The following is a 17435-nucleotide window of genomic DNA, read 5'->3' on the forward strand; positions in this document are numbered from 1 at the left end:
CTCGGTCTAGCTCCGACACCAGCTGGCGTGGCGGCCCTCGTTCGGGCGGGGCTGGGCGGGGCGGGGTGGGGTGCCCAGGCTCACCGCCGTCCACCCCGCAGGGATCCCGCGGTCCTACGTGGAGGCCCAGGAGGACTACCTGCGCCGGGAGGCCAAGCTCCTGAAGCGGGAGGGCACGCCCCCGCCCCCGCCGCCCCCGCGGGACCTGGCCGAGGCCTACAAGACGCGGCCACTGGAGGCCCTGGGCCCGCTGAAGCTGAAGCCGGCCCACGAGGGCCTGGTGGCCACGGTGAAGGAGGCCGGCCGCTCCATCCACGAGATCCCGCGCGAGGAGCTGCGGCGCACGCCCGAGCTGCCCCTGGCCCCGCGGCCACTCAAGGAGGGCTCCATCACCCAGGTACAGCCCCGGCCGGGCTGCAGTCTCGAGGGCGGGGGCGGGGGGGACGGGGGCCCGGAGCCATCCAGTGCCGTGCCCAAGGTCACCCTGTGGCCTGTGGCCGGGCGCTCACCACGTACGTTCCGGTGGCCGTGCTGAAGCCACTCAGCCACAGCCTCGTTCAGTTGCACTCAGCCCCGTGAGGTTTGTGCCCGTGGTTCCCGTTCTTTGAGTAGAGAAACTGAGGCCCAGAGAGGTCAAACAGTTTGGCCGAGGCCACAGAACTGAACGTGGCAATAAATTGGGCTGGGTGCTGCCCACAGACGCTGCGGATGTGACTTGTTTAGCCTCTCGGGGATGCTCTGAGGTGGTTCTTGTCCTGGCCCCATTTTATTGGTCAGTAAACTGAGGTTCAGAGAGGTTAAGTGACTTGTTCAGGGTCACGCAGCAAGTCATTGGCAGTTTTGAAGCCCAAATCCGATATCCCTAAATCTGCGACCCCGTTGCCTCTGGCGTCCACCTCTCCCACCAGCAGCTGGCCCCCAGGAGGGCCCGGCCCGCCCGGCACTGGGTGGGTCACAGAGGGTCCCAGGCTGACAGAGGAAGGTTTCTGCCCACGTGGGGGTGTTGGGCCTCTTTCCAGCAAACTCCAGGGAGGGGTGACCGCCACACCCTCCGCTCCTGTCTGTGGCTCCCCGGGCAGCTCTGGGGTCCAGGGCCGGAGGTCCGGCCGGGCAGGCAGGGTGGAAAGTGACAAGCGTGCCCTCTCGGGCTTCGCAAAGCCCTTTGTCTCCTGCCTCTAGGGGCATCAGACGTCACCCCCATTTTATAGATGAGTCACTGAGGCTCAGAAAGTTTTCGTAGTCGGTCTAGGATTTGGGCCGAGGCTGGAGCTCACCCCCCCTCTGCCCCAGGGCACCCCGCTCAAGTACGACACCGGCGCGTCCTCCGCTGGCTCCAAAAAGCACGACGTCCGCTCCATCATCGGCAGCCCCGGCCGGACCTTCCCGGCCGTGCACCCGCTGGACGTGCTGGCCGACGCCCGGGCGCTGGAGCGCGCCTGCTACGAAGAGACCCTGAAGAGCCGGCCGGGGGCCGCCAGCACCTCGGGGGGCTCCATCGCACGCGGGGCCCCAGTCATCGTGCCTGAGCTGGGCAAGCCACGGCAGAGCCCCCTGGCCTACGAGGACCACGGGGCACCCTTTGCCAGCCACCTTCCACGAGGCTCGCCCGTGACCACGCGGGAGCCCACGCCACGCCTGCAGGAGGGTGAGTGGGCCACAGGTGGGCACCCGTCTCTGGAAGCTTCCTTGGTGTCAGCTCAGGCTGGAGCCACAGTGCCCATGGGGCTGCACCCCCACACCCGTGGGCCCTGCCTCCCACGCAGGGTTCTGCCCCTGACGCCTCCCAGACCCCACGGTTCCGCACCTGGCGCCCCCACCCCCGCTATGATCTCTGCAAACAGCAGCCAGATCCTTTTATCAAACATAAAGCAAGTTATCCCCCTTCCCCGCTCCATCCTTCTGGCGACTGAGGACATCACTTAGGAAAAATCCAACTTCTTTGCCCTGGCCTGGGGCGGCCTGTGTATCGGGCCCTGTCCGCCGTCCCCACCCCCAGACTCAGCCACACGGGCCTCCTTTCTCTCTGTGCCTGGGCCACACCGAGCTTGTCCTCACTCGGGGCCTCTGCCGGGTTGTCCCCTCTGCCCGAAACGTCCCCTGCCTGTTACTCTCGGTAGGTTAGGGGAAGACAGGTCTCTGCTCGACTGGTTCTTTCAGGTTTCTGTTCAAATGTCACATCCTCGGGGAGGCGTCTTGTGACCAACCTCCCCCTCCAACGTTAAAATTTTCTCAAAACGTTTTTCACTCTGAAATTCTCATTTGTTTACTAGTTTACCGTCTGTCTCCCTCCATTGGGAGCCGGGGTTTTTGTCTGTTTTGTTCACGGGGGTGACCCCAGCTCTCCAGCAATATTTGGCACAGTCAAGGCTGCATAAATACTTTCTGATTGATGGGAACGAATGAACAGTGAACAAGCGAAAAAGAATGAATGAATTTTGAAAAACTACCCAGCAGAAGTGAATGAGTCAGTGAAAGAGAAAAGGAACTAAGAGGCAAATTGAGGACATGAATGCGTGAAGGGAGAGTCCTGGTCCTTGGGATCCCGGGACCCTCCCTCGGATGCTCCCCGTCAGCTCCAGCCGCGCAGCCCCGCGGGGGGCGAGGACAGAGGCTGACGCCGTGCCCCTTGGCCCGTCCCCGCAGGCAGCCTCTCCTCCAGCAAGGCGTCCCAGGACCGGAAGCTGACGTCGACGCCCCGGGAGATCGCCAAGTCCCCGCACAGCTCCGTGCCCGAGCATCACCCGCACCCCATCTCGCCCTACGAGCACCTGCTGCGGGGCGTGAGCGGCGTGGACCTGTACCGCGGCCACATCCCGCTGGCCTTCGACCCCACCTCCATCCCCCGCGGGATCCCTTTGGATGCAGGTGACTGCCCTGGGCCCCAGGGCCCTGCCGCAATGGGGAGGTCTTACGTAGGGGCGGGGACCTCATCGATATTGCCCATGGTGACTCGGGCACCAACAGCTAGGTGCCACTGGACAGGGAAGCGAGGCCTGGAGATCGGGAGACCCAGCAATGCCATCATGACTAGTCTTAAGTTAGAGTAGAATTTCTCTTAGCATTTTGAAGGACATGCTAGGGTAAACATTTCCAGTGGTTTTCTTTTCCCACGGGACTTATCAGTGCCTTTAAAATCTCGAATCTCAAATGAGGTCTTGAGTGTGTGCATTTCCCAAATGGACGTGATCTGAAAGGCTTCCTGTTAGAAGGCTGCGTCCCTCTGGTGTGTTAGTGATCTGCCCTCGGGTGCCCTGTGTCTGGGAGACCCTCAGTGCAGAAAGCATCTCTGGTAGGAGACACGCCCGTGTGCCTGGGGAGCAGATGTTTTCCTACTTGGAGGCCCTCGTTCTGATTTGCGGAGTGTGCTCTGGGGGGGCCACACGTGTCCGTGGCGGGGCAGACGTGGGGGGCGCGGCCGGCCTCACGCCCGCTCCCTCCTCCCAGCAGCTGCTGCCTATTACCTGCCCCGGCACCTGGCGCCCAACCCCACCTACCCGCACCTGTACCCGCCTTACCTCATCCGCGGCTACCCCGACACGGCGGCTCTGGAGAACCGGCAGACCATCATCAACGACTACATCACCTCGCAGCAGATGCACCACAACGCGGCCACCGCCGTGGCCCAGCGAGCCGACATGCTGCGGGGCCTGTCGCCCCGCGAGTCCTCCTTGGCGCTCAGTTACGCCGCCGGCCCTCGAGGTGGGTGGGGCGGGCGCTTCTGGGCAGGTGCGGGGCCGGGTCAGCGCCGCCTAGGCTTGGTCTTGTTCCCAGAGGACACGTGTGTGCCCCAGTCCTTACCAAGGTGGCCGGAATCGGTCACCTTACGGGTTCATGAGCCTCCCGGGAGCTCCCCAGACCTGCGTGTGGGGCGTGGGGTCGTGCGTGCTGCGTGTGTGAATTTGTGTGTGCGAGCGGGTACCAGCTGGCAGCTGGGTGCATGGCGTGTGCCTCCTGCTGCTTACGTGGCAGGAGTGCACTTGTGCGTGCTCTTGGCGTGCGGCAGACTCGGGAGTTTATAAAAAGATCAAAACGTGACGCTGTCTGAACTTTCCTTCCTTTAACTCGTAAGCAGCCTGTGGTTGCTTTGCGTGTGCGTGTTTGAGGGCTATCCTCCCAAAACGCTTCCGGAATGTTCTCCTGGAGTGACCAAGTCAGAGTTAGGGCCCGGGTGGAAGAGGCAGAGTCGTACTAGGTATTTCAAACAGTGAGGATTGAGTACAGGGGTTGGTTTCGTGGGGATCAGAGGCTGAAAGAGCGAAAAGGCCCGAGAAGGTGACCAGGGAGCCAGCTGCAGGGAAGGCCACTTCTTGGGCAGGGGAGCAGAAGGCGAGGTGGGACCGGAGGACGGGAGCGTCCAGAAAGGGTCCTGGGAGCCGTGAGGGAGCACCAGCTGCTGCAGGTTCTGGCGAGGGGAGGCCGTGCTCCCCGGGAGGGGGCGGACCAGCGGGTGGCAGCCCAGCCCCTCTCCTCCCTGCGGCTTATGGCCCGGTCCCCGCCCACCTCCTCCTACAGGCATCATCGACCTGTCCCAAGTGCCACACCTGCCCGTGTTGGTGCCGCCGACGCCAGGCACCCCGGCCACTGCCATGGACCGCCTCGCCTACCTCCCCACCGCGCCCCAGCCCTTCAGCAGCCGCCCCAGCAGCTCCCCGCTCTCCCCAGGTAGCGCCACGCCCCTCCTGCCGGGCCGGACCGCAGCGGGGCAGCCGGGCAGCGGGGCCTGGGCAGGCGGAAGACGGGGCCGGGCCCTTCCTGGCCGCTGGGGCTGACTGATCTCGCCTTCGGGTTTCCCAGGAGGCCCCACGCACTTGACAAAACCGACCACCACGTCCTCGTCGGAGCGGGAGCGGGAGCGTGAGCGGGACAAGTCCATCCTCACGGCCACCACCACGGTGGAGCACGCACCCATCTGGAGACCCGGTAGGGCACCGGGGACCCCCGCCCCAAGTCCCAGGGGTCCCCGCGGGCCGCGTGAGGCCTGCCCCCTCTGACGCCGCAGCCTGTCACCAGGTACAGAGCAGAGCAGCGGCGGCGGCGGGGGTGGGGGCAGCAGCCGCCCCGCCTCCCACTCCCACGCCCACCAGCACTCGCCCATCTCCCCCCGGACCCAGGACGCCCTCCAGCAGAGGCCCAGCGTGCTGCACAACGCGGGCGTCAAGGGCATCATCACCTCTGTGGAGCCCAGCACGCCCACGGTCCTGAGGTGGGCCAGGTTGGCACGGGGGCGGGGGCGGGCGGAGGGGGGCGGGCGAGATGGAAGGAGAGTACCAGTGAGAACGGTGACCCACCCGGGAGGGTAGCAGGGGGTCGATGGGTGGCGGAGAGTCCGGTTGGAGGAGTGGGGTAGATGAGGGGGTGGAGAATGGGTGGCCAGGTTAGTGGGTGGGTGGATAGGTGTCGGGTTAGACGGGTTAGGTAGGTGGGTGTCGGGTTAGACGGGTTAGGTAGGTGGGTGGGTGGGTGTCCGGTTAGACGGGTTAGGTAGGTGGGTGGGTGGGTGTCGGGTTAGACGGGTTAGGTAGGTGGGTGGGTGGGTGTCGGGTTAGACGGGTGAGGTGTGGGTGGTGGTGAGCGGGGGATGAGTGCGTGGAGCTCCCAGGGGACAGACGCAGGCTGGGCAGGTGGGAGGGTGAGCGGGTAGGAGGTCGTTTGGCTCAGGGACGGGGTCCGTGGGGAGGACAGACTGACCGAGGGCCGTGGGGACTTTCCGGGTCCTCCCTGACACTTAGCAAGGCCTGCGGGGGGAGGTGGGTCCCTCCTGCCTGGGCAAAGTCCTGAGGTTCGCGAAGGTGGGAGGGGCTCCCCAGCCCCTGTACGCAGCCCCCCAGGCCCCTCTGGTGACGCACACCCGAGGGCCATAGGCAGAGCTGCTTCACCGGGGGGGGGTTCCCCAAGACCCCCTCAGGACCCCTCCCTGCCGTGGGACCTGTTTGGAGGCACCTTATTCTCCCAAAGGGAAGTTTCTGTTCATAACCGTACCCACCCGCTATCGGCCTGCCTTAAATCACACCCCCAGCACGATTCCAATTACGAAAGCGAGGTCATTTCCCCAAAGAGTGGGCTTTGTCCCCTGACTTTGTCCCCGGCAGGCATGTGGAGCAGGAGCCCCCGGCTGGTTAGTGCGGGACTGGCGGGCGCTGGCGTGTGCGGGAACCGGTGGTTCCTCTACGCCCGCGGTGGCAGGTCCGGGAACCGGTGGATAAAAGGAGCCCCTTCCCGCTGGCCGCGCTGAGGGGGGCAGTTAGCAAGGGGGGCGTCCCCGCAGGGAGCTGGGCCCTCACTGCCCACCTGCTGCGCCTGTGGCTCGTGTATCTCCCGCGTGTCCTCACGGGCCCAGCTCGCTCCCGCACACCCCTCAGGGTCTCTCCGAGCACCCTGCCTGGGTTTGCTTGTCCTTCTCTCTCTAACCCTGACACACTGTTTTCGAGCAGTCGCCACTCTGAAGGGGGGTTGACATGTGGGTCGCATTCGTGGTCTGCCTTCTCAGCTAGGAGGTGAGACCTGGCCTCACGTGTTGTGGCGGCCGCTGTGTTCCCAGACTCTAGAGTAGAGCTTGGCACCTATTAGTTGCTCAAGAAAAAATTTTGGAATGATGCAGTGAATGAATGGGGTAGGTAAAACTATGCCACAGAGTCTTGCAGGCCACAGTCAGGAGGGCCGATGTATTCTGGGAGCAGTTGGGAATGTGGAGGTTCCTCTAGGGCCACGGGGACTCACCGAGGGTGCTGGAGTGAGGGAGTAGCTCCTGCAGCTGCCTGAGCCCCCTCTCTCCTCCCCCAGGTCCACCTCCACCTCCTCGCCCGTTCGCCCGGCCGCCACATTCCCGCCCGCCACCCACTGCCCGCTGGGCAGCACACTGGATGGGGTCTACCCTGCGCTCATGGAGCCCGTCTTGCTGCCCAAGGAGGCCCCCCGGGTTGCCCGGCCCGAGCGGCCCCGCGCGGACACCGGCCACGCCTTCCTCGCCAAGCCCCCGGCCCGCTCCGGGCTGGAGCCCGCCTCCTCCCCCAGCAAGGGCTCCGAGCCCCGGCCCCTCGCGCCCCCCGGCTCCAGCCACACGGCCATCGCCCGCACCGCGGCGAAGAGCCTCGCACCGCGCCACGCCAGCCCGGACCAGCCAGCGCCGCCCGCCTCGGCCGCCGACCCGCACCGGGAAAAGACTCAAAGTAAACCCTTTTCCATCCAGGAGTTGGAACTCCGTTCTCTGGGTAAGACCACCCTGACAGCAGCCACCTTCATAGACGCGATAATCATGCGTCAAATCGCTCACGATAAAGGGGCGCGAGAAGGCGGCTCGCTGGCCAACGGCTCCCCTCGAGATGGTAAGACCCCCGGCCCGCCGCCCGCCCACCCCGTCTGTGGCCTAAAGATATTTTCAGATCTCTGCTTTTTATTTTTCCCCGTTTTTTTTTTTTTGTTGTTGTTGTTGGTTTTGGTATTTCGTTTGGAAACCGTCTCCGTCGATTTGCACGCTCTGATGACCCCCTGGCCGCCACCGCCACCGTGTCCTCGGAGGGGCAGCTCATCCTTTGCACTTTGTTGGTCATGATTTTCTTTTTCTCCTTTTTTTTTTTTTTTTTTCTGTTTTTGGATTTTCGCTTTTTTTTTTCCTTTAATGAATGGATCTGTGACTTTGACTTCGACTGCCTCTCCCCTCTGTGCCTGCGTCGGGGGAGCCGGGAGCGGGGCTGCGGAGGGCTCGGCCACCGGCGTCTGCCTGCCGGGGCACGGGGACAGTCTCGGTCGGGGCAGGCAGTGCAGGGAGGGCCCTGCCCCAACCCGGAGCAGCCCAGGGCTCCAATGCTGGCATCCGCCCTCGTGGCGAGGGAGTCTTGGCGATGCCCCAGCCCGTGTACCCCGGGAGCCCTCCGTGTCCACCCCCGCCACGGCCCCGGCTCACAGCTCCTCTTTGTGGCGCCGGGGATCGCGGAGGCTGCAGCCCAGGCCGGGCCCCGGGGACCTCGCGTCCCTCCCAGCCAGGAGCCCCACACTCTCCTTCCCCAGAAATGCCCCCGCTCGGCCCCCATGGCCTGAGTCTATTTTTGTCTATCCCTTTTCCCCGCCGGCTCTCGGGTCTGTCTCTCTCTGCGTCCCGCTCTCTCTGGGGGCCCAAACCCGGCCCCCAGCTTGGGTTGATCCGATCCCATGGGGACCTGGCCGGTGTGGTGGGTGGGGTGGGAGGCGGCTCTGCCCCTGGGACCCGGAGCCCGCGGGCCTGATGCGGCCCTGCCCATTGCAGGTTACCACGGCAGTAGCTACAGCCCCGACGGGGTGGAGCCCGTCAGCCCCGTGAGCTCGCCCAGCCTCACCCACGACAAGGGGCTCCCCAGGCACCTCGAGGAGCTCGACAAGAGCCACCCGGAGGGTGAGCTGCGGCCCAAGCAGCCAGGTACCGTGCCCCCCACCCCAGCACACCTGGCTCCCCACACCCGACAAGGACAGTCACTGTCCCGCCACGCAGACAGGGAAACTGAGGTGCCGAGGGGTGAGGGGTCGGCCCTGTCCCTTGGCTCCAAGGGCCACAGAGCTGGGATTGGAGCGTGGCAGCCCCGGCCCAGCCGACGCCCTGACCGGCTCCGCTCTGCCCGCAGGCCCCGTGAAGCTCGGCGCCGAGGCCACTCACCTCCCAAACCTGCGGCCGCTGCCCGAGAGCCAGCCCGCGTCCAGCCCACTGCTGCAGACCGCCCCGGGGGTCAAAGGTCACCAGCGGGTGGTCACCCTGGCACAGCACATCAGTGTAACTACCTGCTCTCTGCCCCTCCTCATCTCAGGCCCGGGGAGGGGAGGGGTCCCGCACAGCCCCTCGGTCCTGGCGGGGTGGCCGGGGTTGGCGAGATCCCGAGTGTCAGCTCACCTCGTCCCCCTGATGGGCCTGGGGGCGCCTGTGACCCACATCTGCAAGGGTACAGGGACCTTCATAGTGTCTGAAAGTCTTTGAAATAAGCCGGCCGGTGACACCCTACTCATCTGGGGCTCCAGGCCCCGACCCCCGTGCACACGGGGTCAGGGAGGCCCAGAGGGCCATGGGCAGGTCCAGAGTCGCCCAGGGAGCCCAGAGCAGAGCCAGGGTTCTGCCCCAAAGCCCAGCCCAGCCCCTACCACCTGGAAGGCTGAGGCAGGGGGGCTGCCGCCTGACCCCGTACCTCCCCCGCCCCGGCCCGCAGGAGGTCATCACGCAAGACTACACGCGGCACCACCCGCAGCAGCTGCCTGCGCCCCTCCCTGCCCCCCTCTACTCCTTCCCGGGGGCCAGCTGCCCCGTCCTGGACCTCCGCCGCCCGCCCAGCGAGCTCTACCTCCCGCCCCCGGCCCGCGGCTCCCCCCACAGCGAAGGGGGCAAGAGGTGAGTGGGGGCAGATGCACCTCTCGCTGGGCATCCTGGGGAGGCCGTTGTCACACGCCTGCCTCGGGGCGGGGGGCCGGGCTGGGCAGCACGCAAGGCTGGCCTGGAGCCTCCGCACAGACCAGAAACGGAGGCTCGGAGGGGCGGAGAGTTTGCTCAGGTCACGCTCGGAGAGTCCCAGGCACCCACGTGAACCACCTACCCGTGTAGCTCACTGGGCTCTCACAGCCACCAGGTGTAGGCAGCTCTGTGCCCGTTTCACAGATGGAGAAACTGAGGCTGGAGAAGTGCATCCACTTGCCCACGGGGACACAGCCAGTCAGTGGCAGAGCTGTGTGGTTTGGAGAGCAGGCTGTCAACACGTACACACACGTGTGCACACACACGCACCCACACGCACACACAGACTCATGCACACTCCCACCCTGCTCAACAACAGTAGGAGGGGAGGGCCCCGAGCTCTGGAGGGGAGGTGGTGTTCCGGGGTGGGTGGGCACACGTGAGGCTGGACACGGGGAGACCCCGTGATGTCCTTGGGGGACAGGGGTACCTGGTGTGGGCGTATGACCAGGATTCAGAGCGGGGGTCAGCAAACTGCCAGTTTGTATACGGTTCACGAGCTGAAGGTGATTGTACATTTGTAAGGGGCTGTGGAAGAAGAACGCGTGGCAGAGACCACTTGTCTGAAACGTTTGACTTGTCCACGGACGGGGGGAGGCTGAGTGGGGTGGCAGGGGTGGGTGTCTCCTCGGGAGGAGCCTCTGACCGCAGCCGGGACCCTCTCTCCATCCAGGTCTCCAGAGCCAAGCAAGACATCGGTCCTGGCCGGGGGCGAGGACGGTATTGAACCTGTGTCCCCGCCGGAGGGTTTGACAGAGCCGGGCCACCCCCGGAGTGCCGTGTACCCGCTGCTGTACCGGGACGGGGAGCAGACGGAGCCCAGGTACCTGGCTGGCGCACGCACCCTGCCTGTGGCGAGCTCTGGCCTGGGCCCAGCGCTGTGCCGTGCAGGGGGTGACTGGGGCTGTGAGGCTCAGCTGGGCGGTCTCGGCCCTGCTAAGCAGATTTCACAGATTTGGGGGTGGATGATGCAGCCCCACCCTCACCAGGGGGCACCTCCGTGGCAGCTTTCAGGGCCCCTGTCCTGGCACCTGTTGAAGACCGGAGAAGCGATGGGTTTAAATGTTGGACCCGACTGGGGGGCCTGGGGGTGGGCAGGGACAGAGGCTGGGCCGCCGGCCGTGGGAGGGGCACGATCCAAACCCACTGTCGGTTCCTGAGGCTCTTTCAGAGGGTCGGGCTGGAGCAGGGCCTTAGGGGTGGCCCAGCACAGTGGGGGGGCTCCTGAGACACCACCCCCCCCCACGTCCGGGATCAGTGACGGTTTCAGAAGATGTGGCCTCCTGGCAGGCAGGAGAGGCAGGGGAAGCTGGCTGAGGGGTGAGCTCCCTGTCATCCAAGGCGTGCAAGCGCAGTGCTGTGTGGGCTGACCCGGGGCTCTGCTCCTCGCAGTAGGATGGGCTCCAAGTCTCCAGGCAACACGGGCCAGCCGCCAGCCTTCTTCAGCAAGCTGACGGAGAGCAACTCCGCCATGGTCAAGTCCAAGAAGCAGGAGATCAACAAGAAGCTGAACACCCACAACCGGAACGAGCCGGAATACAGTAAGGGGCCGCGCCCCCCTGGGAGGCACAGGGCTACGAGTGGCAGGGCCGCCCAGCAGCAGTGACCTGCAGGGCACCTTCCAAAGCTAAGTGCCCCTGGCCCCTGCTCTCCACCCCACGTGTGAGGAGCCCTGGGACCGTCTCTCGATTAGCTGGTCTTTCTGGTGTAGGATGTGGCACCTAGAATAGCACCCAGCACACAGTAGGCACCCAGTGATTACTTGAACAAATACCGGGGACCAGGGACCGGGTCGCGCCATCAGCAGCACACGCTGCCTGTGCGGCTTTGCCCCGTGTACGCGGTTGCTGGGCGTGAACCCACAGCCTTGCTCCCTGTTCTCAGCGCGGCGCCCGGCGCAGCTCCGGGGCGCGTGAGTGGAGAATGTGTCGTGGCCGCTGGCCTGGAGAAGCCTCGTCCACTGGGGGAGCTGAGGCAGATCGAGGGGGTGTCTCCCCTCTGGGCCTGCAGAGGGTCACCGGGCCAGGCTGGTGGCCCCAGAGCCTTGCCAAGCGTGGTCCTCGGGGTGCTATTTAGCAACGCAGATCTCAGGCCTTGTTCAGACCCACCGCATCAGAACCCCTGACGGATGTGACTCCCTGGGTGACATGGGGGCAGGCGGTTTCCGAGGACCCCGGGCCTGTGGGCCTCACCCACCTTGTCGTCCCCCTTGCAGATATCGGCCAGCCCGGAACCGAGATCTTCAACATGCCGGCCATCACCGGAGCAGGTGACCGCCCGGCCCGCTGCACAGCTGCCCCTCCCCTGCCCTGCGCCCCCCCACCCCAGCCATTTACGTGGACAAGGAGCCTTTTTCAAGTCTGGTCTCCACTAACCCTGCGGCGGGATGTAGCGTCGTGCAGCAGGCAGGGCCCGTGCAGGAGGAGCCCTCGCTGGGCAGGGGGTCTCTGTCCAGGGTTAGGGTCTGTCGTGCAGCGTCAGGTGGACACCCCCCGCCCCCACCTGGAAACGCGCCGTGCTCGCTGGCTGGTCTCAGACGGAGATGGGGGGCCTGGGCTCGGGCACGGGACCTTCAGGGCCCACCTGGGCGTGTTCTAGCCGCAGCTTCCATTTGACTTGGAAATCCCAGCCCCTGGGCTGGGGCCCTTTCCCGCCACCCCCCAAATCAAACGCAGATGGTGGCAGAGAGAGTGTAAGGTCGGCACGCACTTAGAAGCTGCAGCTTAAGACTTACGTGACGTTTTGGATTTAGGGGCCCTTGGGTTTTACCCCCCTCCTCCGGGAGGGGCCCCGTTGTGTATTCCCGCCGCCTCTGTCCCAGTGGGGTTTTGGAGAAGTGCGTGGGTGGGTCGGGGGGGGCAGTAACCAGTCCCAGAGCAGACTCGGGGTGACGCTGCTCAGTGGGGCTGAGGAGCCGGGGTGTCCCTCTATGCGCTCGGTGACTGGCTGGTCCTTCGGGGAAGCCTGAGGCCCGAGGGGGGAGGGGGGTGTGCTGACCTTCCCAGGGGACGTTCCTGGGACTGGAGGGCCGAGGCCAGTCACTGGGGTGCTACCGAGGAATCGGGCCCCCCGTGTGGCGGTCCCGGCAAGGGAGCCCCCATCTGCCCAGAGACTAGACACCGGGGGCTTCACGGAGCCCCCGGCAACGGCAAGAAGGCAACTTGGTCTAAACAAGATGGTTAGAAATGAGCGTTTCCGGAATGATCCAAATCTTGACGCAGGTGCTAGACACGCAGGTGTCTATGTGTGTAGAAGTTCGTGGAGTGGCACAGTGACGATTTGTGGTAACGCTCATGTGTAAGTCACATTTGATTTTTTTAAAGCGGTGTCGTCCACAAACCCCCCCAAATTTCCAGGCCCTGGTCTTTGCTGCTTAGCCCGTGTCAGACTTTGCCTTTATCCGTGGAGATGGTCACGTCTGGGCCAGCTGCCCCGGGTCACAGCCTCGTGACCCTGGCAAGGGCACGGGGGTGGTGCTGCCGTGGGCCCGGCGCTCAGCCCTGTTGGAATCTTGCTTTTGCTTGATGAATGCGGCTGGGACCTTTTAAGTGGTGGTGACATGTAGCCGGGACACCATGAAGAAGGCGTAGTGCTCGTCCTGGCTACAAAGGCGTTTGAAACCAAAAGGGAGGAAAGAGAAGCAAGGCGGCGGCGGCAGTTGCCACGGAAACGTGGCTTTCAAAGTGGCTGCGTCACTCCCAGCCTCGCGTCGCGTGGGTGTAGTTTCCAAACAGGCGCGTGTTTGGGGGGACTCGCGGCGTGACCGCTTTGTATTCCTGCGACTGGCTCGGAGCGGAAGCTTTGAGATGCGCGAAAGCCTCACCAGGCCGGGGACGGGATGCAACTGACTGGGAGCTTTTGACAGCAAAGTCTGGTTCAAGCAAAGTTACGGAAAGACGCACTGCCGGGGCGGGGTGGGTTTGCAGGAGTCCCTGGCGCGGTTCTCGGTGGGGGGTGGAACAGCTGGTAAACAGAACATCAAGAGGCTTCTGGGACGGCACAGTGGGAGTCTGGAAGCGTCTGCTCAGGGCCGGCTGGTTGGTTCGGCCACTTTGTCCTGGTGGTGGGGGGCGGGGCCGGCCGGGCCGGGCCACGGGGTTATGTGATTGTCTCTGCCTCCACCCTGTCCCCTGCACGCACGTAACTGCATGGCTATGACCCTCCCCTCACCATCCGTCTCTGCTCCTCTTTCTCCTCCTGGCTCCTGGGTGGGCCCCGCGTGGGGGGCAGGCCGCGGGCTGCAAGACCCAGGCCTCGAGATCACCGTCCCTCTCTGGGTCCCCTCCCCGGGCCCCTGCCAGCCCCTAGCTCTGGCTTGTCCCAGTTCCCAGCAGCCCCTTCCCCAAACAGGACAGCCCTCTGCTCCCCACCCCCGTCCCTCTCGTCACGGCCACTTGGAATTTAAAAAAACCACAAACGTCCCTGGCTGGGATTGGGGGTGCCGAGGAGACGTCTGCTGTCCCAGGGGACAGAGTAGGAACGAGGCTGGGGGCGTCTCGCCTCCCCAAGCCCCCTCCCCGGCAGCGCCCGAGAGCTCCTGGGTCCCGCGTCAGAAGGACGCAGCCGCCCACCTCCCCACCCAGCGGGCGCCCGAGGCGGGAGGGACCGGGAGGTGAACGTGTTGCTTTGCCGAAATGTGCTCACTGTGTATTTCTCTCTCCTCCTCCGTGTCTCTCCTCCTCTCTCTCCGTGGCCCCGGCTCCCGCCTCCCGTCCCCGTGTGTGTGTCTCTCTCCCAGGCCTCATGACCTGTAGGAGCCAGGCGGTGCAGGAGCATGCCAGCACCAACATGGGGCTGGAGGCCATTATTAGAAAGGCACTCATGGGTAAATATGACCATTGGGAAGAGCCCCCGCCGCTCAGCGCCAATGCTTTTAACCCTCTGAATGCCAGTGCCAGCCTGCCCGCTGCTATGCCCATAACCGCTGCTGACGGACGGAGCGACCACGCGCTCACCTCGCCAGGTCTGCAGGCCTCCCCGCCCCCGTCTGTCCCCTCCCCGGTGTCATTAATCCTCCCTCCTGCGCGTGCCTCTGACAACCCCCCTCGAGCTTTGGAGCTTGTGACTTGATTTTTGTGCCTGTTTGACCTCGTTCTGGAGTTTGCTAATCCGAAGCTGGGCTGGCACCCCCGAGTGTCCGCACCCCCCGCCCCGGCCCCCACGCCCACCAGGCTGAGCACCGCTACCGCCCTCGTGAGCGCTCACACCGCCACCCCGCCTGCCTCCCGCGGGGCCGGCCCGGCCCGTCTGTGTCTCCGGGGAGGGACCCCAGGCTGGAGTGCGGGACCCACCCATGCAGCGTGGATGGGGGGACAGTGGCCAGGCCCGTGGGCTCTGCACCTGTGGGCCCACCGTGGGCGTCCGCAGCTGGTTCTCGGGCCTGGCAGGGAGGAGCCTGGTGTCTGTGTCACCCCAAGAGTCGGGAGCCAGAGGGGCCAGTCTGTACCCTGCGCTTCAGAGCAGGAGCCGAGCAAAGAGATCTGGGGCCAGGTGTCCGACTGGGACGCTGAAGCCACAAATAAGTTTCTGGGCCGTACGTGGGGCCAGGCCTGGGCTTGGGGGTCCTGGCTTGTCTGCATGGGGCTTCCGGTTTCCACGTTCAGGGTCGCAGCCCGGGGTGGCTGGGTGGGCTGCAGGGCAGCCTGAGAGTGTTGCAAACGGTCAGCCCTCCCCCACCCCACAGGAGGAGCTGGCCTCCAGGTTCCCTGCTACGGCTGGGTCTGGCCATGTGGTCGACCTCCTCGGCTTCTCAGTGGCCGGGACAGCGGGTCCACATTCTCCCTCTGTGGGGGCCGTGGCAGGACCCCTTCCCTCCCCTCCCCACCCTGCCCCACCGCCACCCTTGCTGCCCCAACGCAGGGTGGGTCGGTGCCGTCTTCAGGGTCCAACAGAGCCCCTTCCCACCTTGTCCCCCTGCAGGTGGCGGCGGGAAGACCAAGGTCTCTGGCAGACCCAGCAGCCGAAAAGCCAAGTCCCCAGCCCCGGGCCTGGCGTCTGGGGACCGACCGCCCTCCGTGTCCTCGGTGCACTCGGAGGGAGACTGCAACCGCCGGACGCCACTCACCAACCGCGTGTGGGAGGACCGGCCCTCGTCCGCAGGTGGGCGGCGGCGGGGGCAGGGCCGGGCACCTGAGCACGTACTGCGTGCAGAGCTCAGAGGCGCCGTCCCCGGGCCTGGCCAGCCGGGTCCTGACTCCACTCGGTCCGGATGCTTGGTCAGGGGTGCGGGCGGAGGGAAGGGGTGCCCCCAGGGCCGCCCGGAGAGTGCACGGAGGGCCCGGGAGGTGCCAGGAGGACGGCGTGCAGGGGCTGTGCACAGGGGCCAGGTCACAGAGGTTCCAGGAAAACAGACCAAAGGGACAGGGCGGGGACGGCGCGGAAGCTGCAGCTGCAGTCCAGACGCGAGGGGCCAGGGCCTCGGATGGGTGTGGAAGTGGTGGAAGCAGTTCTGAGAAATTTTCTGAGTCTTAGAAGGGCTCAGGTTGGTGGCAGGGCGGGGGGGCCAAGGCCCCAGTGCCCGGTGTGGGCGGCAGGGGCTGGCGGGGGCTGCGCCACTCACAGAGGCCCTGGGCCTCTCCCCGTCTCGCCCGCAGGTTCCACACCGTTCCCCTACAACCCCCTGATCATGCGGCTGCAGGCGGGCGTCATGGCCTCCCCGCCCCCGCCAGGCCTCGCCGCAGGCAGCGGCCCCCTCGCCGGCCCCCACCACGCCTGGGACGAGGAGCCCAAGCCCCTGCTCTGCTCACAGTATGAGACACTCTCCGACAGCGAGTGACTCAGAATGGGGTGGGGGGTGGCGCCAGGCCCCGGCGAGCGGCAGGAGCAGCCCGGGGAGGAGTGGGGCGGCCGCCGACTCCCCCCGCTGAGGAAGGAGCCCCTGAGTCCGCCTGCGCATCCGTCCGTCCGTCCGTCCAGAGCCGGCACCCTTGCCTGTCTAAAGCCTTAACTACGACTCCCGCCCCGAGCTGGCCCTGTGCAGTGACCTTACTCAGGGGACGTTCACCTGGTGCTGGGAAGGGAGAGGAGGGGCCGGGGAGGGGCGCGGCAGGCGTGTGGCAGCACACGCAGGTGGCCGGGGCGGCCAGGGACCCAAAGCAGGACGACATGCACCTCCATGCCACTGCCTCCCCCTAATGCATTTGGAACCAAAGTCTAAACTGAGCTCGCAGCCCCCGCACCCTCCCTCCGCCTCCCGCTTAGCGCTCTGGACAGACGGACACGGGCCCTGTCCAGCCCCCGGCGCGCTTGCTCCAGTCCCCGCGGGCCGCCCCGGCCACCGAGATCACCTGGAAGCCTAGTCGGGCCAGGTGGTTGGACTGCGGGGCTGGGTGCGGCCTGGGGCGAGTGGACGCTTCGAGGAACCGGACTGTCGTTTTCACGCATCGTGGCCGCAGCGGTGGGAAGGAAAGGCAGGTGTAAATGATGTATTGGTTTACAGGGTATATTTTTGATACCTTCAATGAATTAATTCAGATGTTTTACGCAAGGAGGGACTTAACCCAGTGTTGCTGCTGTGCTCGGCCTCTGCTCACGGTCGAGGCGTGTGCAGGCTGGCAGACGGCGACCCATCGTTAGCAGGACCAAGGGGCGGGGCCACCGGCCCCCCAGCCCCTCCGAGTCCTCCCTCCCTCCCTCCTTGGGCAGAATGAATTTGACGCGTATTCTGTGGCCGCCGTCTGCGCAAGGCTATGGTGTTCTGTCATTTACACACGTCGTTCTAATTAAAAAGCGAATTATACTCGAGCTACAAAGGTTTCTTCTCTGCCTAAGGCTGGGCGGGATTTGGGGGGTGACGGGAGTGTGACCCTGCAGGGCCAGACTGTATGTCCCCGACTCACCAGGGGCTTGTCCCCTTTGTCAGTGAGTATGTGCACCCTGGGTAAGGATGTCACCACGAGGGGCTGAGTAGTCACACCCACGGTGGGCATTTCGGATGTTCACACCTGTGGTGAGCACAGATATTCACACCCAT

At 65.2% G+C, this 17435-nt stretch overlaps 1 protein-coding gene across 2 annotated transcripts in view; it reads left to right on the forward strand.

Moving 5' to 3' along the window:
• The window catches only part of NCOR2 (nuclear receptor corepressor 2), a 155257-nt gene extending 138029 nt beyond the window's left edge, over positions 1 to 17228 (forward strand). The window contains exons 32-48 of one of the 2 annotated variants that reach the window (XM_069497217.1): positions 102 to 397; positions 1291 to 1645; positions 2644 to 2865; positions 3448 to 3699; positions 4513 to 4662; positions 4795 to 4920; positions 5011 to 5203; positions 6781 to 7322; positions 8240 to 8389; positions 8592 to 8737; positions 9165 to 9343; positions 10137 to 10286; positions 10856 to 11004; positions 11679 to 11732; positions 14202 to 14426; positions 15383 to 15562; positions 16057 to 17228. In XM_069497217.1, the coding sequence (XP_069353318.1) occupies positions 102 to 397; positions 1291 to 1645; positions 2644 to 2865; positions 3448 to 3699; positions 4513 to 4662; positions 4795 to 4920; positions 5011 to 5203; positions 6781 to 7322; positions 8240 to 8389; positions 8592 to 8737; positions 9165 to 9343; positions 10137 to 10286; positions 10856 to 11004; positions 11679 to 11732; positions 14202 to 14426; positions 15383 to 15562; positions 16057 to 16238 (3551 nt within the window). In that variant the 3' untranslated portion in view covers positions 16239 to 17228. The remainder of the gene's footprint in view (positions 1 to 101; positions 398 to 1290; positions 1646 to 2643; positions 2866 to 3447; positions 3700 to 4512; positions 4663 to 4794; positions 4921 to 5010; positions 5204 to 6780; positions 7323 to 8239; positions 8390 to 8591; positions 8738 to 9164; positions 9344 to 10136; positions 10287 to 10855; positions 11005 to 11678; positions 11733 to 14201; positions 14427 to 15382; positions 15563 to 16056) is intronic. The other variant, XM_069497218.1, reaches the window with a different exon arrangement.
• Positions 17229 to 17435: the final 207 nt, after the last annotated feature.

The sequence above is a fragment of the Eulemur rufifrons genome, chromosome 21 (genome assembly GCF_041146395.1).
Source record: "Eulemur rufifrons isolate Redbay chromosome 21, OSU_ERuf_1, whole genome shotgun sequence".
Lineage (NCBI taxonomy): Eukaryota > Metazoa > Chordata > Mammalia > Primates > Lemuridae > Eulemur > Eulemur rufifrons.